Consider the following 24,368-nt stretch of genomic DNA (forward strand, 5'->3'; position numbering starts at 1 on the left):
CAATGCGGGGGCTGCACTCATGGCAATGGTGGGGCTGCACTCATGGCAATGGTGGGGCTGCACTCATGGCAATGGTGGGGCTGCACTCATGGCAATGGTGGGGCTGCACTCATGGCAATGGTGGGGCTGCACTCATGGCAATGGTGGGGCTGCACTCATGGCAATGGTGGGGCTGCACTCATGGCAATGGCGAGGCTGCATTCGTGGCACTGGCGGGGCTGCAAATCGTGGCAATGGCGGGGCTGCAAATCGTGGCAATGGCGGGGCTGCAAATCGTGGCAATGGCGGGGCTGCAAATCGTGGCAATGGCGGGGCTGCAAATCGTGGCAATGGCGGGGCTGCAAATCGTGGCAATGGCGGGGCTGCAAATCGTGGCAATGGCGGGGCTGCAAATCGTGGCAATGGCGGGGCTGCAAATCGTGGCAATGGCGGGGCTGCATTGATGGGCACCGACCCTTATTTTGCTTCATAGTTCTTTATTTAAAATTTAAGTTTTTTTTTTCCTGAAACTTCCTTCTTAAAGTGAAGGTACGTGTTATACTCCGATAAATATGGTATATCCAAATAACACGCCCGAGCTCATCTCTTCACCACACAGCCACAAAGGCAAGATCATTCTTGTTGGGCAGTGTATTAGTGCTCGGACAAACACACTTTTAGACAGAATTTTAATGGTTCAAAGAATGTCAGGCAAAATGGTCCTCACGCATGTTCACTGCATTAACCACTTGACGACCGCCTCACGCCGATTTACGTCGGCAAGGTGGCACGGACAGGCAAAATCACGTACATATACGTGATTTGCCTTCCGCGGGTGGGGGGTCCGATCGAACCCCCCCCGGTGCCCGAGGCGGTCGTCTTTTGTCCCACGGCGATCGGAGATGAGGGGGAGGCCATCCGTTCGTGGCCCCCCCCTCGCGATCGCCGCCGGCCAATCACATCATTCAGCAGCAAAGGAAATGATGTCATCTCTCCTCGGCTCGGTAATTTCCGTTCCGGCCCGAGGAGAGAAGACAGGTATGTGAGTGCACAACACTACACACACACAGTAGAACATGCCAGGCACACAAAACACCCCGATCCCCCCCGATCGCCCACCGATCCCCCCCCAATCACCCCCCCCCCTGTCACAAACTGACACCAGCAGTTTTTTTTTTTTCTGATTACTGCATTGGTGTCAGTTTGTGACAGTTACAGTGTTGGGACAGTTAGTATTACCCCCCTTTAGGTCTAGGATACCCCCCTAACCCCCCCTAATAAAGTTTTAACCCCTTGATCACCCCCTGTCACCAGTGTCGCTAAGCGATCATTTTTCTGATCGCTGTATTAGTGTCGCTGGTGACGCTAGTTAGGGACCTAAATATTTAGGTTCGCCGTCAGCGTTTTATAGCGACAGGGACCCCCATATACTACCGAATAAATGTTTTAACCCCTTGATGGCCCCCTAGTTAACCCTTTCACCACTGATCACCGTATAACTGTTACGGGTGACCCTGGTTAGTTTGTTTATTTTTTATAGTGTCAGGGCACCCGCCGTTTATTACCGAATTAGGTTTAGCCCCCTGATCGCCCGGCGGTGATATGCGTCGCCCCAGGCAGCGTCAGATTAGCGCCAGTACCGCTAACACCCACGCACGCACCGTACACCTCCCTTAGTGGTATAGTATCTGAACGCATCAATATCTGATCCGATCAGATCTATACTAGCGTCCCCAGCAGTTTAGGGTTCCCAAAAACACAGTGTTAGCGGGATCAGCCCAGATACCTGCTAGCACCTGCGTTTTGCCCCTCCGCCCGGCCCAAGTGCAGTATCGATCGATCACTGTCACTTACAAAACACTAAACGCATAACTGCAGCGTTCGCAGAGTCAGGCCTGATCCCTGCGATCGCTAACAGTTTTTTTGGTAGTATTTTGGTGAACTGGCAAGCACCAGACCCAAGCAGCGTCAGATTAGCGCCAGTACCGCTAACACCCACGCACGCACCGTACACCTCCCTTAGTGGTATAGTATCTGAACAGATCAATATCTGATCCGATCAGATCTATACTGGCGTCCCCAGCAGTTTAGGGTTCCCAAAAAGGCAGTGTTAGCGGGATCAGCCCAGATACCTGCTAGCACCTGCATTTTGCCCCTCCGCCCGGCCCAGCCCAGCCCACCCAATTGCAGTATCGATCGATCACTCTCACTTACAAAACACTTAACGCATAACTGCAGCATTCGCAGAGTCAGGCCTGATCCCTGCGATCGCTAACAGTTTTTTTGGTAGCTTTTTATTGAACTGGCAAGCGCCAGCGGCCTAGTACACCCCGGTCGTAGTCAAACCAGCACTGCAGTAACACTTGGTGACGTGGCGAGTCCCATAAGTGCAGTTCAAGCTGGTGAGGTGGCAAGCACAAGTAGTGTCCCGCTGCCACCAAGAAGACAAACACAGGCCCGTCGTGCACATAGTGCCCTTCCTGCTGCATTCGCCAATCCTAATTGGGAACCCACCGCTTCTGCAGCGCCCGTACTTCCCCCATTCACATCCCCAACCAAATGCAGTCGGCTGCATGAGAGGCATTTTCTTTATGTCCTCCTGAGTACCCCTACCCAACGAACCCCCAAAAAAGATGTTGTGTCTGCAGCAAGCGCGAATATAGGCGTGACACCCTCTATTATTGTCCCTCCTGTCCTGACAATCCTGGTCTTTGCATTGGTGAATGTTTTGAACGCTACCATTCATTAGTTGAGTATTAGCGTAGGGTACAGCATTGCACAGACTAGGCACACTTTCACAGGGTCTCCCAAGATGCCATCGCATTTATAAAAGTTAGTTACAAAAAAAGTGTAAAAAAAAAAAAAAATATATAAAATAAAAAAAAATAGTTGTCGTTTTATTGTTCTCTCTCTCTCTATTCTCTCTCTCTTGTTCTGCTCTTTTTTACTGTATTCTATTCTGCAATGTTTTATTGTTATTATGTTTTATCATGTTTGCTTTTCAGGTATGCAATTTTTTATACTTTACCGTTTACTGTGCTTTATTGTTAACCATTTTTTTGTCTTCAGGTACGCCATTCACGACTTTGAATGGTTATACCAGAATGATGCCTGCAGGTTTAGGTATCATCTTGGTATCATTCTTTTCAGCCAGCGGTCGGCTTTCATGTAAAAGCAATCCTAGCGGCTAATTAGCCTCTAGACTGCTTTTACAAGCCGTGGGAGGGAATGCCCCCCCCCCCCCCACCGTCTTCCGTGTTTTTCTCTGGCTCTCCTGTCTCAACAGGGAACCTGAGAATGCAGCCGGTGATTCAGCCAGCTGACCATAGAGCTGATCAGAGACCAGAGTGGCTCCAAACATCTCTATGGCCTAAGAAACCGGAAGCTACGAGCATTTTATGACTTAGATTTCGCCGGATGTAAATAGCGCCATTGGGAAATTGGGGAAGCATTTTATCACACCGATCTTGGTGTCATCAGATGCTTTGAGGGCAGAGGAGAGATCTAGGGTCTAATAGACCCCAATTTTTTCAAAAAAGAGTACCTGTCACTACCTATTGCTATCATAGGGGATATTTACATTCCCCGAGATAACAATAAAAATGATTAAAAAAAAAAAAAAAAAATGAAAGGAACAGTTTAAAAATAAGATAAAAAAGCAAAAAAATAATAAAGGAAAAAAAAAAAAAAAAAAAAAAAGCACCCCTGTCGCCCCCTGCTCTCGCGCTAAGGCGAACGCAAGCGGCGGTCTGTCGTCAAACGTAAACAGCAATTGCACCATGCATGTGAGGTATCGCCGCGAAGGTCAGATCGAGGGCAGTAATTTTTGCAGTAGACCTCCTCTGTAAATCTAAAGTGGTAACCTGTAAAGGCTTTTAAAAATGTATTTATTTTGTTGCCACTGCACGTTTGTGCGCAATTTTAAAGCATGTCATGTTTGGTATCCATGTACTCGGCCTAAGATCATCTTTTTTATTTCATCAAACATTTGGGCAATATAGTGTGTTTTAGTGCATTAAAATTTAAAAAAGTGTGTTTTTTTCCCCAAAAAATGCGTTTGAAAAATCGCTGCGCAAATACTGTGTGAAAAAAAAAAATGAAACACCCACCATTTTAATCTGTAGGGCATTTGCTTTAAAAAAAATATATAATGTTTGGGGGTTCAAAGTAATTTTTTTGCAAAAAAAAAAATAACTTTTTCATGTAAACAAAAAGTGTCAGAAAGGGCTTTGTCTTCAAGTGGTTAGAAGAGTTGGTGATGTGTGACATAAGCTTCTAAATGTTGTGCATAAAATGCCAGGACAGTTCAAAACCCCCCCAAATGACCCCATTTTGGAAAGTAGACACCCCAAGCTATTTGCTGAGAGGCATGTCGAGTCCATGGAATATTTTATATTGCGACACAAGTTGCGGGAAAGAGACAAATTTTTTTTTTTTTTTTTTTGCACAAAGTTGTCACTAAATGATATATTGCTCAAACATGCCATGGGAATATGTGAAATTACACCCCAAAATACATTCTGCTGCTTCTCCTGAGTACGGGGATACCACATGTGTGAGACTTTTTGGGAGCCTAGCCGCGTACGGGACCCCGAAAACCAAGCACCGCCTTCAGGCTTTCTAAGGGCGTGAATTTTTGATTTCACTCTTTACTGCCTATCACAGTTTCGGAGGCCATGGAAAGCCCAGGTGGCACAAAACCCCCCCAAATGACCCCATTTTGGAAAGTAGACACCCAAAGCTATTTGCTGAGAGGTATAGTGAGTATTTTGCAGACCTCACTTTTTGTCACAAAGTTTTGAAAATTGAAAAAAGAAAAAAAAAAAAAGTTTCTTCTTGTCTTTCTTCATTTTCAAAAACAAATGAGAGCTGCAAAATACTCACCATGCCCCTCAGCAAATAGTTTGGGGTGTCTACTTTCCAAAATGGGGTCATTTGGGGGGGTTTTGTGCCACCTGGGCATTCCATGGCCTCCGAAACTGTGATAGGCAGTGAAGAGTGAAATCAAAAATTTTCACCCTTAGAAATCCTGAAGGCGGTGCTTGGTTTTCGGGGCCCCGTACGCGGCTAGGCTCCCAAAAAGTCCCACACATGTGGTATCCCCATACTCAGGAGAAGCAACAGAATGTATTTTGGGGTGCAATTCCACATATGCCCATGGCCTGTGTGAGCAATATATCATTTAGTGACAACTTTTTGTAAATATTTTTCTTTTTTTTTTTGTCATTATTCAATCACTTGGAACAAAAAAAATAAATATTCAATGGGTTCAACATGCCTCTCAGCAATTTCCTTGGGGTGTCTACTTTTCCAAAATGGGGTCATTTGGGGGGGGTTTGTACTGCCCTGCCATTTTAGCACCTCAAGAAATGACATAGGCAGTCATAAACTAAAAGCTGTGTAAATTACAGAAAATGTACCCTAGTTTGTAGACGCTATAACTTTTGCGCAAACCAATAAATATATGCTTATTGACATTTTTTTTTACCAAAGACATGTGGCCGAATACATTTTGGCCTAAATGTATGACTAAAATTTAGTTTATTGGATTTTTTTTTATAACAAAAAGTAGAAAATATCATTTTTTTTCAAAATTTTCGGTCTTTTTCCGTTTATAGCGCAAAAAATAAAAACTGCAGAGGTGATCAAATACCATCAAAAGAAAGCTCTATTTGTGGGAAGAAAAGGACGCAAATTTCGTTTGGGTACAGCATTGCATGACCGCGCAATTAGCAGTTAAAACGACGCAGTGCCAAATTGGAAAAAGACCTCTGGTCCTTAGGCAGCATAATGGTCCGGGGCTCAAGTGGTTAAATCTGGCCCTCTTTGAAAAAAGTTTGGACACCCCTTCTCTACACGTTAATTTTTTTTTCTGATACATATCTAACAGTTGGGGGACATAGGAACCCCATGAACAATAAATGGTACTTCACAAAAAGCGTTGGTCAACAGAAAAAAAGAAATAAAAAGGAAATCTGGAAATGCAATGCGACATATAATTGGGAAGAGGGAAGTGTGCTGGCCATAGCAGTCTAATTCCAGCTGTCATTCACACTGCAGGCCAGAAAGCTGGCACTGAAAGCAAACACTTGACTGATTACTGTGGGAAATTATTTCCACTATATATAGGATTCACAAATTACCTGCAGATCATTCTGAGGGTTCCAATCAGAATCAAAGATAATACAAGTGTCGGCAGCTGTCAAGTTGATTCCCAATCCTCCAGCCCGAGTGCAGAGCAGGAATACAAAACGATCAGAGTCTGGTTTACAGAATCTGTCAATGGCTGCCTGCCGGAGGTTACCTCGTACCCTTCCATCTATTCTCTCATAAGTATATCTGTAACAAACAAGAAGCTGCAATGTCAGCTATGAATGCAGGCAATAGCACATCTAAAAGAATAATTAGACTCTACAATATGGACCTATCTTCACATGGAAAAAGGAAACCAACTCTTAATCCAGCGTTTCCCATTTCAAATAATTCCAAAACGCCACTAAAAATTCTACTTCAAAGCAGAAGCAGACATCTATAGCCCATTTCATATTAATACTTATCCCTTTATTCTATACAGATCACTAGATGTGACCCACCTTCTCTGGATGAGGTAGTCCTCCAGAATGTCCAAGCAGCGAACCATTTGGGAAAAGATGAGAACTTTGTGCCCTCCAGCAATGAGTTTCGGCAATAGCTTATCAATCAGCACAAGTTTTCCTGCTGCCTGTATCATTGCTTGGAGCTGGAAATCTGAGGCATCGGGATTGTGCGTCTTGCGGAAGTCCTCTAAAATCTTTTCCTCAGCACCTAAGAAAATGTTAACATTTTTAGAACAAATTTTCAACATATTTAATAGAGGCATGAAAAGTGACAGTGTCTGCATATCGCTCACTCTCCTCCCCGCCCCCAGAAATATATAATTATGCAGTCACACTCCCTTCCACCTGTCTGCTGCAGTATACCTGTCAGTCTAATGCCAACCATACATAGATCGGAATTAGTCTCATCCCTGCTGAACCGGACGAATTTCGATCCATGTATGGGCAGGCTGATTGTACCAAAGTCGATTCAGCAGTCGACTTGGGTACAACCAACCTGTCCAATTTTTCTGGATGCGATTACTGCTGGTGGCTACAGCTGGTAGCAATAGTCATTGCATTCTGCCGGCCGGGAAGGCTCCCCACGCCCCAGCCCTCCACCCCGGCAGAATACAATAGCGCTGCGTGAGGCGCTCTCCCATCAACACTGTGCTGATGGGGGAATCAAGCAATTTTCTTTCCTTTCACCCGAGGTGGAAGGAAAGAAAATCGATTAATCTATGGCTTGCCTAAGCTCCGCTGTTGGAGTTGGGGCATATTGCCATGGCACCCCTCAGCGTGGCATTGTTTGGGCCTGAGTGTGGCTGGATAAGAATGAATGCCTGGGAGGTGGGCTATGTGCAGACATCACCAACATCGATAGGATCTCTTTAGATACATACTGAAACTCTATTACAACTATTGACAAAAAATGATGATACACATTTTTTGAAGTGTTAATAGTTTATTTTATCAATTAACACAATGAGTAAAAAAAGTAAATGAACAGAAGAGAAATCCAAATCAAATCAATATTTGGTGTGATCACCCTTTGCCTTCAAAACAGGATCAATTCTTCTAGGTACGCTTACACACAGTTTTTGAAGCAACTTGACAGGCAGGTTGCCCCACACATCCCGGAGAACCAACAGATCCCCTGCAGATTCAGGCTGCTCCAAATCCCTCCCCCCCTCCATGCAACCCCATACAGACTCAACAATGCCAAAACCAGGGCTCTGCGGGGGGCCAAACCACCACTCCCAGGACTACCCTGGCCCCCATACCTTTTGGGGTCAACGTCCCACCGCAGAAAAAATCCGGGGCCAACCACATACATCCCTGACGAAACGGCACAATGGACATGCACCCGCCCGCACCTGCCAGCACCGAGGACACCACCGATCCTGACCAAAATATCCATCGCCATTTGCAGAAATGCTGCACCAAACTTGCAAGGAACCTCCACCAACCTTTACTGTTGTCTGCAGACACTCATTATTGATGATACACATTTCAACCATACAGATCTAGCGGTAATTTCACTAGTGAAGTCAAAAGACACTTAGCTGATTACCATCACATTCACGTTAAAAAGACGATTAGATGTCTCAGTTAGAAATGATGGCAGTGAGACTGCTGCTCATCCTCAAACTTGCTTGTGATGTGATCAGCATAATTAAAAGGATTACACAAAGGGCGTGACCAGATGTGATCGAGGCAGGACGTGTCTTCCCAGAGCTCCGGCTTTCCTCATGAAAATCATCCATTTTCAGTACTAATCTAACTGAATTCTGTCTCCACATAACCTGCAGAGAAGTCCGTGACCCATTTAATGCAGTCATCAGCGTCTAAAAAGCACAAGGGGTCAGCTCTGTTGGAACAGCGGCAGCTCTGCTCTCAACGAGGCAAAGACACAGGATCCACCTCCACCATCTTGGTTCTTGTGTCGTCTTGACAGAGCACCAAGCGGCAGGGCACGGGGATGGCGCACGCTGCAGACATTGCGCTCCTGAAACCAGGGATGTCCCTGCCGCAGTCCTGAGCTGGATGTGGATACGGCAGCCATCACCAAACCGATTCTGGAAGCTATTGCTGCATCCAAGGCAGAGCGAATGGGCCGCATCGACTACCTGGCATTTGAATGCAATCTCTTCAGACATGATCTAGATAAGATCCAGGGCAGACTTACCATTGCTGAAGTCCGCATTTCTGACATGGAGGATGCCTCACACTCTCAGGTCTCCCAGTTGTCTGAGCTCAGAGACATGGTAAGATCACTGCAACATAGAGCTGATAACACAAAGGATAGACAGAGGAGGAATAATGTATGGGTGGTGGGGTTGCCAGAGGGTGCTGAAGGGGCCAAACCGGTCTTCTCTGCAGAACAATTCTTCAAAACCCTGCTCTCCCTGGGGGACCCCCTCCCACATATGTTGTTGAAAGAGCCCATGTCCCCACGGGTGTAAGACCCCCAGGCTCCCCACCGCGGCCTTTCCTGGTTTCTGTACTATAGAGACTGTGACATGCTCCTGGCTGAAGCAAGAAAGCATCAGGCTCTAAAGTTTGAAAATGCTCGTATCATGCCATTTCCCAATTTTTCTGCTCATCACAGAGAAAAATGTAGCTCCTTTACAGATATCAGGAGGAGATTCAGAGAAAAGGAAATACAATACAGTATGCTGTATCCTAGCTGACTTCGGGTTCAATACAAAGGCGCAGTCAAGTTCTATGATACCCCGCAAGATGCCTGTGATTGGTTGGATGCCAACCCATAGAGCCCATTGGTGCTCGGATCTTGTTTGAGGATGTATGGTTGTTCTGCAGGGTTTTGGATCATCTATTGCTGATGGAGCTGTCCAGTTGCTCTTCATTTTTACGGTCTCCCTGCAGGCTACCAGTTGAGGTGCCCTGGGGATATAATTTTTTTTTTCTGCAACCTTTTATCTGTGCTGAGGTTAGATAGGTTCACAGATTTCTGTCATATGGCTTGGAGTCTCAAGTTGGGGAAGCAGGATTACCAACTAGAACTTCCGGACTTTTGACACCCACGGTTGGACCTTTTCCGTTTTTTGGGTTTTCGGGCTCAAGCTGCATACCGGACAGTTTTTTGTTTTTTTAAGTTTACAAGTTTCAGTTATAACGGCTGGGGGGGTGTTCGGGGGGGGGGGGGGGGGGGGGGGGTGTTCTACAATTCAGCTCACTCATGTTTATGTGCTGCACCAAGTATTGCTCTAATGACAATGTCATATTTCTGATTCTTGTCTATCTTTATGATACCAGAATGCATTTATATTTATTTTTCTTTAAGGTATATTAATGGATAGCAAACTTAACGTGGCATCTTGGAATGTGAGGGGGATGAATAACAAGTTTACGAGGGCGGTGGCGTTTCAGTATCTCAAACAACTTTAGCCACATGTCGTCATCCTGCAAAAGACTCACCTAGATGCAGGGAAGATTCTGTCCCTGCACAAACCTTCGATACAGAGGGCGTTTCATTCTACCTACTCCACCTATGCAAGAGGAGTTTCTATCCTAATCGGTAAGGCTGTCCCCTGTACTGTACCAGGTGTTCTCTGATCCGGGGGGTCGATATGTGGCAGTGTTACTGGACATCTAGGATCATAAAATGGTGCTTGTGAACATTTACTTACCTCCTCCCTTTCATATGCAATTACTGTATGATCTCCTGGTTAAATTGGCACCGTATGCAAATCTTCCTACGACTTTAATGGGGGATTTTAATGCTATTTTAGACCCCGCCTTGGTTCTTCTAACCCTAATATGCCAGCCTCCGTGGAACTGCACTCCTGGGCCTCTATATCTGGTCTTTCTGAATTATGGAGGTGGAAACACCCAGATCTTAAATCATATTCTCATTTATCTGCCACATATAGGTCCTCAGACAGAATTGATTTGGCATTTGGTAATGCTCCTCTGTTAAAGTACATTCAGGAGTCAGATTATTTAGCTGGAGGGCACATCTGATCACAATCCATTATATGTTACTCTGACTCTCCACGTGGGGGGAAGGAGGGGAGGCTGGAGAGCGTCGCCTGGCTGGGTACAGAAGGATCAGGTGGCTGAATCCCCAATGGATGCTACTTACACATCTCTGTTGGAGGAGCGGCGTCATCTATCCCTACATTTCATTGAACTGGCTCATACTGAAGCTGAGAGGCAGCCAGTCGGTTTTCTCTCAAGGAGACAAAAATGGCAAGCTTTTAGCCATCCTGGTGGCAGATCAAAAAATACCAGTTAACATTCCAGTTATCAGAGGTGCAGGGGGAGACTTGGTTACTGACCTGACCAGTATTCTGGCGGAATTTGTGAGTTATTATTCTTCTCTCTATGCCCCTCTCCCTCCATATGACTCTACAGGCTTAGATAGGGAGGAATAGGCCTCCCAGTAACCTAGGTTGTCAGACTCTGACGTGGATCTTCTTGATGCAAAAGTTACAGCATTGGAGATAGAGGCGGCCATACTAGCTTTTCCACCTCAGAAGGCTCCGGGGTCCGATGGCTTCCCGGTGGACTTCTACAAAGTTTATATGGACACAATTAGCCCCTAGACTTAGTGTGCTTTTGACTCATTGTTTAGATCAAGGGGCCCTCCCGACTTCGATGTTAAATGCCTACATGCGCTTATTGAAACTGGGTAAGGATCCACAGAAGTGTTCCTCCCATCATTCTATTGCATTGTTGAATATGGATCTGAAGAGCCTTACTAAAGTGCTGGTGACACGCCTAGCCAAAGTCATACCTTCCTTGTTGGACATTGATCAGATGGGACTTATGCCCGGGAAGTCGACTGACACCAATCTAAGGAGATTGTTTACGCATTTACAATTAGATACTCCTGAGTCCCCTGCAAAAGTCATAGTGTCTATGATATCGAAAAGGCTTTTGATTCTGTCGACTGGCGATACATGCATAGAGTGTTGAAGGGTATGGGATTTGGTCCCAATTTCCGAAGATGGATTACTATGCTGTACAGTAACCCACGGACGGCGATTAGGCTTGAGATCTCAATTTCAAGTTTCTTCAATATTGGTAGGGGCACTAGGCAGGGATGCCCGCTCTCCTCTTTCCCCTTTGCCTTAAGGATTGCGCCTATAGCGAGGGCGCTTCGTTAGTCTAGGGAGATAGGAGCAGTTCAGATGGGATCAATCCAGGAATGCCTTGCATTATACACTGATGACTTGCTTCTTTTCCTTAGAGACGGCTTTAACAATACTCAACGATTTTGCCTCCTTTTCGGGTCTTAGGCAGAACTGGGGCAAGTCATCGATATTACCACTAAGTGCAGAAGCCAGGGGATGGCAGATATGAATCTTCCATTGCAATGGGTTTCCTCTATTACTTACCTGGGTGTTAAAATTACAGCCAATATCCAGGACTATATGTCTCTAAGCCTACTCCCGTTAGTGTCCCGGCTTACCCAAAAAACACAAATATGGAAGTGGCTACCCGTGTCCTTGATTGGGTGTATTAACCTCATCAAAATGAAGATTTTGCCAGTAATATTATACTTCCTGCGGCATTCTTTATTGTGGATCCCAAAAACATATTTCCAAAAACTGGACAGCATCATTGGGTCGTTTCTGTGGTCTCCTCAATCACCCCGCATAGGGATTAGGGTGCTTCAAGAACCCTGGGGAAAGGGAGGGCTGGCACTGCCAGATTGGCAAAAACACTACTTGACTGGTCAGATGGTTTTTGCTAGACGGTGGCTGCTGGCAGATGATGGGAACTCTGCCACAGTCCTGGAGGCAGCACAATTGGGGTCGAAAGTCTGCGGTTAGCATTGTATAGGGGCTCAAAGTTCAATTTACCATTAACTAGGTCAATGAAAGCAACTATTAAAGCCTGGGAGGTGACTACTAGCATGGCATCTCCTTATATCGGAGTTCTGCCTTCTGCCCTCCTATGGATGAATCCCAATCGCTCTAATTTTTTTTCCCTGCCGGACCCCATGATTTGGGCCAGTAAGAGCCTAAAGGTTTTGGGAGACATTACCAGGGAGTGAGAACTCATAACATTTGATCAATTGAAGGCAAGGCATGACTTACCCAACTCATATTTCTTTCGCCATCTTCAACTGCGCCATGTGTTTCAGGCGCAATTCTGTTAGTAAGGGGGGAGGGTGTCGAGGTTCTCCCCTCGGCCCTGGAAGGCCTTTTATCAGATGAAGATCTGGCTAAGCCTTTATCTGTCACATACAAAGCATTGTTCAAAGAAACTCTGCCAGCAGTGGCTAGATGTCAGGAACGGTGGGTGGCTGAAATCCCAGATGTTCAGGGTGAGGACTGGAATGACATATGGGACCACCGTTTCAAACATTTAGTATCCGCTAGGGACAGACTGATACAGTTTAAGTCCTTGCATAGGATTTACTATACGCCTGCTAGGCTAGCACAGATTTATCCTTCCTCTACAGACGGGTGTTGGAGATGTTCCTTCTCCCTGGCAAATGCTGATCATATTTTTTGGAAGTGTCCACAGATTCAGATTTTCTGGACTGAGATCACTTTCTGTATCTGAGGTTCTGTGTGTTCCAATCCCCATGTCGCCAAGGGTTTGCCCTCCTTGGGTTGGTGGAGGAGGTTGTTCCATCTCTAGCTCACCGCACTTTACTCAACATAGGGTTGATCTATGGCAGGAAAGCTATCCTACTGCATTGGAAAAAAAAACAACCACACCCTCTGTCATTTTGGAAAGACCTGGTTAACTCTGTGATTCATCTTTACAGAGCAACCTATATATCCAGGGGATGCACAATTTTTTTTATAAAGTGTGGCAGGCCTGTGTGGATTCCTCCTCTATAATGGGATGAACTACCTATTTACTCATGGTAAGGCGTGCCCACTTGCTTTTAGTTAACTGAGTGGGTAATCACTGGATGTTAGTTTCGATTTTCTGAGATTTATATATACCTAATTGTTTTTGCACGATAAATTTTATGTTCTAACTGAAGAATGACATTGTGGCGTTTTGTTGCTTTTTCCTCGGTGCAATTTTTTCTTAACTCAAGGTCTCCTGCTAGATGTACAATGGACTCCAGCTGATGGTTGGAGTTAGAAGGGTGGGGGGAGGGAGTTGGGGAAATGTTTTAGTAGTTGAACTATGTTAGTTCTGAATTATTGTCGGCCCTGCGCGGCCAACAAGGTGGGAGTAAGTATGTTGCCTACACCGTCCTATTTTTGTGCTACAATTTCCATAAACCTTGAATAAAAAAAAATATATACATACATACACACACACAAAATAAAAATAGGCAAGAATCGCAGATCGCCCTATTGCAGAGATGCCAAGCGGTATCTCACCGGATCATTACACTGGGCCACTGAATCAGGCTGTCTGTTCTCACCATAAGTGAATCATTAAAGGATTACTGTGCTTATAAACAAAGCAAATCTCATCTTGGCAATTCACGTGAAGCTGCCTATGAAGGTTTACTGTGATCCTAGCCAAGGATTATCTAGTAGTAGTAAATCAAATGCAATTGTTCTTGCCAAAGATTTTCAAAGAAATGTCATCATTGAAACATATCACCACCAAAAACAGTTGGTCTTGCAATTATTCTTGAAAACACGTCAGCACTCCATCTTTGCAGTGCTGCACAGTGGTTGAGTTTTACTGATCTGTCTCCCAATAAAAGTCTATTTGTCATCAGACTCAAGGCATTTTCCGGGTGGCTAATTTCCTATCAGTTTACAGTTATTAGACACGAAGGTAGGTAAAGTGAGGTTTGTGGCCAATCTACCCTGCCTCTAGTGGATAATTTACAAATCCCTACAGTCAATTCATAAAAAATATGGAAGAGTAAAATGTAAAACTACCAACATCACAAAAAAACAAAAAAGGGGTTAACATTCCCTCCTATCCAAAAACCCAGTAACCATTTAGATGCATGTTGAAACTTTTTAAAGAATAATCAAAGTCCAGGGGTTTTCGATTTATTGTTATAGAATATCATTGCCTAATTCGGAGCCAAAAGCAAGCTGCTTGAAAAAACCTGTAGTTTTTTTTTTTTTACAACAAACTGGCAAGCCGCAGCTTCTATCACCTAACATTTCCAACAGAACTATACATGAGAGACTAAGCAGAAGGTGCCGAGCTAGCAGTTTTTAGTAGTCAAGAAATATTTTTGAGCAACCTGAGACATTGCTTGAAAGAGGGTTTCCATAATCAAGAATAGGGTTGTCGTCAGTCTAATGCTGCAAGAACACTAACCATTAACATTAAAACCATAGGATGGATCATGGTCTGAGTTAGAAAAGTGACATGAGAACCCAACACACTCTTAAGGGATCCATTTGTAATAAAAGAAGAAAAAAAAAATCTGTCTACCTAAAGAAGCAGTGGATGAGAGCAAGGTTCTAATCTAGACCCAGCTGCAGGGAGAAGAGGGTTCATCATTCAGAGAAACAGGTATGAGACTCCGGGCAGAAAACATTGAAACAAGTATGCTTTTCACATCTGATGGCAGTCGTTGCGAGAGTAAGCTTCCTATCTTTTAGCATCATAGGAATCATCCCCGCCTCTAAGAATCTGGAAGGAGAGTAGGAAGCAAAACTCGTTTGTAGCCCTGGGTTGCCCTCTCCTCCATCCTAGCATTTTAAATGCACATTGCCCCCTCCCCTCTCTGAAAATCATAGGTGCACCTTCACACAGAAAACAACTTTTCTGAGGTTTTGGCAGGCTTAAGACTCCATTCTCACTGGGGCGCTTTTCAGGCGTTTTAGCGCACCTGTAAAGCGCCTCTCAAGCCACCCCAGTGTGAAAGCCAAGTGCCTTGGACAGGAAAAAAAGTTCCTGCAAGCAGCATCTTTGGGGCGGTGGGGGAGCAGTGTAAAAAACTGCTCCTCCACCGCCCCTGCCCATTAAAAATGAATGGGTGCCGCTTTTAAAGCACCGTAAAAGCGATTTGAAAGCAGCACTAAGCGGGCACTTTTAACCCCTTTTTAACCCCTTTTGCGGGGGTTAAAAGCGCCGCAATAACAGCAGCAAAGCGCCGCTAAAACTAACGGCGCTTTACCACTAATGCCCGCACCGCCCCAGTGTGAAAGGGGTGTAAGAGTGCCATGTTTTTCCTATTATTATTATTATACAGAATTTATATAGTGTCAACAGGTTACGCAGCACTTTACAATATAAAAGGGAGACAGTAGAGGTACAGTACAATAAAATACAAGAGGGTTAGGAGGGCCCTGCACATAATAGCTTTAAGCTTACAATCAAATAGGGTGGGGCGAGTGGTACAAAAGGTCGTAACTGTGGGGGGGTGAGCTGATAGAAGTGAAAGATTAGTTGGAGGCATGATAGGCTTCCCTGAAGAGATGAGTTTTCAGGGATCCCCTGAAGGCAGCCAGGCTAGGAGATAGCCAGACAGATTGGGGCAGAGTTCCAGAGGATGGGAGAGGCTATGGAGAAGTCCTGGAGATGAGCATGGGAGGAGGAAACAAGGAAGTTCAAGAGCAGGAGGTCTTGAGAGGAGCGGAGAGGACGGGTTCGGTGATATTTGGAGACAAGATTGATATTGTAGCTCGGGGCAGAGTTGTGAATGGCTTTGTATGTTGGCAGAAAGAGGTGACAGACATTGAGTGGTTGGTAAGATAAATTAGTCTGGCAACAACATTCATTTTATTATATTTCTCTGACAAACATTTGCCCTTGGTAACCTGGGTCATTCTTTTTTTTCTGGAAGAAGTCAACACTACAAAACTATTAGGTGGCCACGATGGCTGAATTAAAAAAAAAAAAAAAAAAAAAAAAGTGACACAAGTGGTCTGTAGGCTACACTCACCGTTGATGAGGTATGGATGATTGCAACACTTTCGGAGCTCCATCATGGTGTTAATTAGATTGGGCATGTTATGCTGGTTGGCCCCTTTGGCCAGGAATGTGAAGTTCTTCTCCAGAATTGCTCGGTAATATTTCTTCTGAATATTGGTCAGTTCCACCTCAATGATGGTTTCTTGCTTAGGTGCCAGGTTCTTTTCCACGTCATCCTTTAACCTTCTCAACATCATCGGCTTCAGAATCGACTGTAGCTTCTTTACCTGAGGAGATACCGTACAATTAACCCCTATAATAGTACAAAACCTTCTTAATAAAAGGTGTCTTTAAGCAGACCTGCAGTCTAATGATAGCATGCTCAAAAGTTTAAAGCATAACCTAAATTGCTAGGTCCGAGCAGTTCAAAGTGTAAGCTCACCTTTACAGAAAATCTGTAAGGTGAACTTACACTGGACCCCCCCCCGGGTCTCGCTGTATCTGAGGCCGGCGATCACCCGCTAGGAGACATCGGGTCGCCGCTTTACCGGTCCGGGGATTTGAAATCCTCGCAGCTTTCTCGTACGGGCTAGGTGGGTTCTGATTGGTTTGTGTCGTCCACTTGATGATGTCAACCAATTAGAATGCCTCCTATACATACCTTTACGAGGTACGTTTAGGAGATTAAGCCGCAGGGATTTCAAATCCTCAGACCGGTGAAGCAATGACTCGATGTCTTCTAGCGGGTGATTGCCAACCTCAGGTGCAGCGGGACCAGGGAGATAGGGAGGGGTCCAGTGTAAGTTCACCTTACAGATTTTCTGTAAAGGTGAACTTACACTTTGAGTGACATCACTGCTCCTACTAAGCGCCAACAACCAACATCGGGTATCTTGGTGCTGGGTCCAACAGGAGGAATGAGATACACAAGAATCATTGAAAAGATGAGAATTAGTGAGTTAAGGGGAAAGAAGAGGGGGCTGGGGAATGATGTGTTTTGCAAAGACATGGTCCTATCTTCCTTAATGGGAAAAATGTCAGTGTCTCCAGGGTACTTCCAGAACTAGTCTTGTCACCAAATGCCAAGGCATCATGTGGCAGTATACGCTAAAGTGGACAAGGGAACCGATATACAGCCATAGCCAGCCAATCACCATCTCTTCCTAAACACCGATTCTTCTATTCAGCAGAGATCACATAACCAACATCTCAAGATCTGGTAGTGTAACCAGCACCAGAGGGATCCCAAAGAGGCAATTTGTTCAGAAGGGTTAAAGACTATATTACCAGTAAGGAGTAAGCTGGGATAGGGAGTTTAGGTTGAGGGATGGTATCAGACTACAGGTCCCCTTAAAAAAAAAAAAAAAAAAAAAAAAAAAAAAAGAAGAAGAAGAAGGAATATAGAGCATCTAGCACCCAAGATAATTCTAGTATTTGATAATCAACATGGAGGATACAAAAGAAAAAAAAAAGTGTACCGAGAAGCAATACAGAGTTCTAATATGAAGTAGCAATACATATTAAAATTCCATTGCTGGTATTACAACAGTAAATGCTGGCTGAGGTTACATATTGGTTAGGTTTATAAAACAGAGTGTTGTTATACAAACCTAACCAATATGTAACGTTAGCCGTATAGTTTTAAACTTTTACTGTTGTAATACCAGCAATGGAATTTTAACATTTATTAATATATGATTTTATACAACCTTATTTGATATAGTAGTTGCCCTTAAAATCCCATTCACCGTGGGGGTATTGTATTGTTTCATAATATGAAGTGGCAGAACACACAACCCATTCTGTACACTTATTATCTTCAGTTAAAATATAATAGCTGCTATTACCCAATTAGAACCTCAGTTACACTAAAAATCCCAGTAACAAAGATCTTTGTTTTATTTATAATGAAAGAAAAACTATCCCGTAGGCTTAAGCGCGCTGAGAATTGTTCTTGGTCCTAATCAATGATTAATCTAGAGCAATGGGCAATTTTCACTATTAAAGTTTGAGAAAATGATGACTACAACATATATTCATCCATTTTCTGGACCCCCAACTGTTTTAATTAACTTGTAAAATGCTCTGCTTATGAAGTAGTGATTAGTGTTAAAAGATTTCTCAGCTTTGCAATAGAAAGGTTTTACTGTAATTGTAGAAATGGGAGGCACAAGGGTACAATAAAACAAACAGCACATGACAACTTAAGCCTTCTCAAATTAAACCAGAATGCCAATAAAGGGACTTGCTGCAAAATGCCCTTACACAGGCTGATCACCTGTAAGAGATGTCCCAGTACTGCCCAAACATCTGTCACGCTGTCAGCAACCCACATGCTTCTGAAGATTTCCCACTTAAAGTGTATGTAAATTGTAACAATAAACCTGTCCCATCGGCTCCCCTTTGGTTTGTTGAAAATATAATTAGAAGTGTGTCGGTATATTGACCATTTGATTTACCCCCTTTATGACCAGGCCATTTTTTGCTATACGGCACTTTTACTTCAACTGACAATGCGCGGTTATACGGAGATGTACATTAATTAAATGTATGTCCTTTTTTCCCTACAAATAGAGCTTTCTTTTGGTGGTATTTGATCACCACTGCGTTTTTTATTTTTTTGCGCTATAAACAAAAAAATGCTAACAATAAAAAAAAAAAAAAAAAAAAAAATTTTGGTAAAATCCTAATAAGCGTATACTAATTGGTTTGCACAAAAGTTATAACGTCTACAAACTATGGGCTATATATTGGAATATTTATTTTTTTATACTAGTAATGGCAGCGATCAGCGACTTATAGTGGGACTGAGATATTGCGGTGGTGAATCGGACGCTGACACTTTGTGGGAACCAGTGACACTAAATACAGTGATCACTGCTAAAAATATGCAGTCACTGTACTAATTAATGACACTGGCTGGGAAAGGGTTAAACATCTAGGGTGATCAAAGGGTTGTGTGCCTAACCAGTGTTTAGATGTACGGTGTGTGTGTTGCTTTCACTAAGGGAGGTGATGGATTTTATTCACTGCTTTGCAAGCAAAGAAAATCCATCACATCACTGCTGACAGGACGAAGCTCTGCATTGTTTTCATAGGCAGAGCTCTGTCCAGTCTCTTACCTCGACGATTGGCGGGTGCTGGCAAATGGATGTCCTGCTGAGTATAAGCACAGCAGAAGCAGCGCGCCCCCTAAGCGAGAGTGCAGAATCACACACACACATAGATATATAGATATATATATCTAGAGATAGAGATATATCTATAGCTATATATCTATATCTATATACACACACACACATATGCATACATATATATACGCAATTAAACTTTTGGAAAAAAAAAAACCTGCAAGACAAAGGCATAATGAGCTAGTGTGCACAGGGCTCTGAAGAAATGGCACGTGTGGCCGTTCTATCAGAGCACATGTGCCAGCAATTTAACTGGCTGAATATAAAGTTAATATCTCCTAAATGGTGCATGGTTAGGAGATATTTAAACTATCTATAGGTAAGCCTCATTATAGGCTTGCCTATAGGTAAAGTTCAGTAGTAGAGTTTACTTCCTCTTTAAGCTATCTTTGCCTTCTATTGATAGGGCTAGCAAGCAGTATTAGCATTCACAAATTACCTTTTCCACAAACCATGTACAGTTCGATGAGAGCAGCTCTATATATGCCCAGTGTTGGGTTAATATGTACATTACGTTGATGGATTGCTGCTAAACTGATTCTTGGTGAATGTAGAAGGATATTTCTGTGCAGCTTATCAGTGGAGATTTATATTCATGATATTTAATATGTCATTATTGACAGTCTAGACATTGAGATTTACAGTGGCTGAATGAGGTCCCAACATTATAGGGAGTGCGGTTTGGCATCGTTGTCAATTTTTTATGTGGGTGAAGGTCTTATTCATTGTAGCTTGAATTTATATATTTAATTTGGATTTATTTTTTGATACATTTAGAAATAAAATTATTTGCTGTATTTACAGTTGAGGTTAAAGTGGTTGTAAACCCATGAAAAAAAAAAAAACAAAACAAAAAAAACCCTGCAAGAAAAAGGCATAATGAGTTAGCATGCATAGTATACTAGCTCATTATGAAATACTCACCTTAGATCGAAGCCCCCACAGCGGTCCCGGCACACTGCTCTGCCCAGTGACATGTCCCCCGGAGTTATTACTGGGTATCGCGGGCTCCAGCGCTGTGATTTGCCGGAGCCGCGATGACGTCACTCCCACGCATGCGCCAATGACGTTGGCACATGCTGATACAGGGGATATCTCCTAAACCATGCAGGTTTAGGCGATATCCACGGTAGCTACAGGCAAGCCTTATTATAGGCTTACCTGTAGTGAAAAGTGGTCTGTAAGGGTTTACAACCAGTTTAAGCGCAGTTGTTTGTATCCTTGTTTGTAATTATCTTTTTTATTCATAGTAATTTCCATGGTGAACATTTTTATGTAGGCTCTAAGGAAGGGGCTGGCATCACTGGGGGGCGTTGGGAAGCCGTGATGTCATCCTGCATTACACACACGATATTGTACATTGCACACTCCTGCACTATATTGTACATCACATACTCCTACACTATATAGTACATTACACACATTCCTTTATAGACACTTGAAGTCTCACCGTAGTGCTCCTTTTCTCAACATTTGCTGGTTGCTAAGCAGTCCCTGATCATTTTTATTAAGTTCTTCTTTAGGTAGGCTCAGATAAAGTGTTCATTATCTGTTTATGTTCAGTATACACAAAATCATATGTACAGTACAGGAAGAGTTCCATTTTTTTTAAACGATTGTGCTGAGGTTTATACATGTCTGTGAGACTCTTGTGGCAGTCCAAGCATTTTTTATGTGTATAAAATAGATTTCGTTTTAATGTGCCCCTTTAAGCCTCTCCCACAGTTAATATTATTATACCGGATTTTACCACGTTTGCAATGTGGTTTTTCAAAAGGACATGGGACTCAAAAACCGCACCAAAAACACATCACGTTTTTCAGGTGCTTTTTTCAACGCAAAAGCGCTTGAAATACACCTTAGTGTGAAAGGGCCCTTAGTGAACCTGCCCTTAGAGTTTTATTCATTATGTGAAGTGAAATAGTACTTTGGTGAGGGTGTCCCCTGTGGCAGACATATCACGTTGGCGATTCTCTCCTGTGGCAGAATCACCAACGTGACCACAACCAATATCCAACCAGTTTAGAAAAATTGACCCTGAAAATGGTGTACAAAGTCAGAATGATACAATCAATACAGAACAAACTCCCTTTTCTGACGATTACACTACAGTCTTACAGAAAGAACTTCTTACTTGTTCTTCCGTTTTAAGGTCTCCAAACTCCTCCAGAAAAGTGCTTTCAGAAGGAAACTGATTTGGTTCTAAGAAGTTGAGCAGGCTGTACAACTCCTCCACTGAGTTCTGTAAAGGTGTTCCAGTAAGTAGTACCTTGTGTTCCTAAATTCAGGCAAAGGAAGAAAACATATGAATTTACTGCAACAATACAATTTTAGAAAGAAATTCAAATCAACACACCACCAATCAAAAACTATAAATGACCAAAGCGACAGTGTCCCTTTAAACATTGCTTTCCAACAGAAAATGCTAGAATTGTGTTTGCCATGACCTTTCTTACAAAATGCTGAAAAGAATGACAGAGCCTGTGATTAGTCTGTGACCAGAAATGAAATTGCTGGTGAAATTACAGTGTGAGCAACTGTACTGTGCCTGACAGCACAGGTCTAAGCCACAGCTCAGATTCAGTGAATGTGAGCAGAGAACTGGCAACTGAATGAATCTTTTCAAGATGTTTGTACATGGGAAACCCCGTCTTGTCCTGCACACTTACCAACGCCACAGCGCCCGCATGATTTAAGTTATTTTCAAGCCACTTTAAAATGTAAATCAGTGTTATGGCCTATGGTGTAACCCCCACCCATGCTGCCTTTACTCACCAGTGCCATAAGTTTCAGACCTTCAAGGAGCTTGCAGTTCCTGTTCTTCAGCCGATGGGCCTCGTCAATGATAACACAACTCCATCTGATTTTTTTCAGCTCTGGACAGTCAGTCAGAATCATTTCAAAAGTTGTGATGACCACATGGAACTTAAAGATTCCTGGAACTGGCACTCCCTATTAATGGAGAAAAACTGTACAGTTAAAATAAAATAAAAATTGATATGTGCAACTACAAATCAAAAATATGCTTGAACTGTATCTAAGCGTTATTACGTGCTCGCTTGTTTATTCCCTCCCCCCCTCCGCTGCCACATTTGACACCTTTCGAGGGGGGGTGGGGTGGGGGTGGGGGTGTTGGCAGGGAGCGAATACCTGTTAAAACCACTCCCACTTCCGGGTAAGATCGTTGCAATTGTTGGCGGCAATCTAGGCAATCCCCCCTGCCCACCTTCTGGGAGACACACGGGACCCAGAAGACAGTGGTACCATTCAGAAAGTGCAGTGCAATTCACACTTTCGCAGTAGGAAACAGGCTGTGAAGTCGAAAAGCTTCACTCCCCACTTCCCTTAGTGAAGATGCCGGCACCTGCACCCGGAGCCGAAGGACGAATCAGCTTTGGGCGCCAACATTGCAGGTTCCCTGGACAGGCAAGTGTCCTTATAAAAGTCAGCAACTACAGTATTTGTAGCTGCAGACTTTTAATTGCCCCCCCCCCCCACCCCAGGCTGCAACTCTGCTTTAAGTACTGTATATACAAATTCAGTTACTGACTGACATGCTGCAACTTCTAGTTCTAAGGTTGGCCATAGATGACTCAATGACAGTTCAACCAGAAGTTTAAACAAAAAAAATATGACTTGATTCCCCCATCCACACATACTAGGTTGATGGGGGAAATCCTCCCGCTGAGCTATTGTATTCCGACAGCGGGGAGACTTCCTCAGAACACACTGATCTGCGCTGCTGGCTATAGCTGGTAACACTGATTGAACAACATAAGTCCAACAGGGTGGTTGTACAGAAATTGATTGGTAATCCCTGCTGAACCATCTGAATTTCAATCCATATATGGCCAGCTTTAGCCACAAAACAGATAAGATAATGAACTAAAAGCCTCTCAGACTCCAGCTGATCACATTCCAGGACAGAGGTACATTTTTGGAGTGCTGTATTGCACTTTATGGAATGATAGCGGCATAGGAAGACCCAAAGTTTATCATGACCTTAGATCCACAATTTCTTTGGGACTCTGGCAGGGATGACCCTCTCAAAATCTTAGCCATGACAAACAAACAGGAAAAGTTGATGCTCAGTAAAAAGCCCAGCGTGGTAACTTATCAGGAAAGCTCCCTGAAAGGGTCCATTAATAAGAGAGCAGGTGAATAAGCCAGAATCCAGAATGTTTATTGATAAAATCTCTGGAAGAGGCCAATAAGACAGAAGTCTGCTGTGTCCTACAATGAGAAAGAAGAAAAAAAAATATTTAACCAGATCCTGACCACCCAAAGCATATATACTGCGGGCAAGACAGCCGCTCTGCGCCAGATCACATACTACACTTCTGGGTCTGGGGTTCGCATGTGCGCCACTGGCGACCCCCTCCCGCGGTGATTAGACACTGCAAGAGCCGATTTGCGGGTACCGAGGACTCGCTGTCTGTCGGCATCCTCCGATCATTAAGCAGAGAGCCAGAACAGCAGTCTGCCTGTGTAAACAAGGCAGATCGCCGTTCTGCTAGTAGGAAAAGCATTCATCCTGTATTACTGCAAAGCAGAAACATGGATCAATGCCCTCTCCTAGTAAAGGCACCTCCCACGCAGTGAGAAAACACGTTAGGCATACAGTTAACCCTTTGATCACCCCTGATGTTTAACCCCTTCCCAGCCAGTGTCATCAGTACAGTGACAGTGAATATTTTTAGCAGTGATCACTGTATTAGTGTCAATGGTCCCCAAAAAGTATCAGTGTCCCGACTGTCCGCTGCAATATCGCAGTCCCACCATCAGTCGCTGGTCCCTGCCATTACTAGTAAAAAAAACAACAAAAAAAAAAAAACACATGTATCCC

General features: G+C 43.8%; 1 protein-coding gene across 4 annotated transcripts in view; it reads right to left on the minus strand.

Moving 5' to 3' along the window:
* CHD6 (chromodomain helicase DNA binding protein 6) overlaps positions 1 to 24,368 on the minus strand; it is a 218,600-nt gene that overhangs the window by 85,081 nt on the left and 109,151 nt on the right. For all 4 annotated transcript variants that reach the window (XM_073606328.1, XM_073606324.1, XM_073606325.1 and 1 more), the window contains 5 exons: positions 22,298 to 22,474; positions 21,657 to 21,800; positions 16,363 to 16,618; positions 6,573 to 6,783; positions 6,123 to 6,318 (listed from right to left, as the gene is read on the minus strand). In XM_073606328.1, coding sequence (XP_073462429.1) covers positions 6,123 to 6,318; positions 6,573 to 6,783; positions 16,363 to 16,618; positions 21,657 to 21,800; positions 22,298 to 22,474 — 984 coding nt within the window. The remainder of the gene's footprint in view (positions 1 to 6,122; positions 6,319 to 6,572; positions 6,784 to 16,362; positions 16,619 to 21,656; positions 21,801 to 22,297; positions 22,475 to 24,368) is intronic.

Source organism: Aquarana catesbeiana, linkage group LG12, assembly GCF_042186555.1.
Source record: "Aquarana catesbeiana isolate 2022-GZ linkage group LG12, ASM4218655v1, whole genome shotgun sequence".
Taxonomy (NCBI): Eukaryota; Metazoa; Chordata; class Amphibia; order Anura; family Ranidae; genus Aquarana; species Aquarana catesbeiana.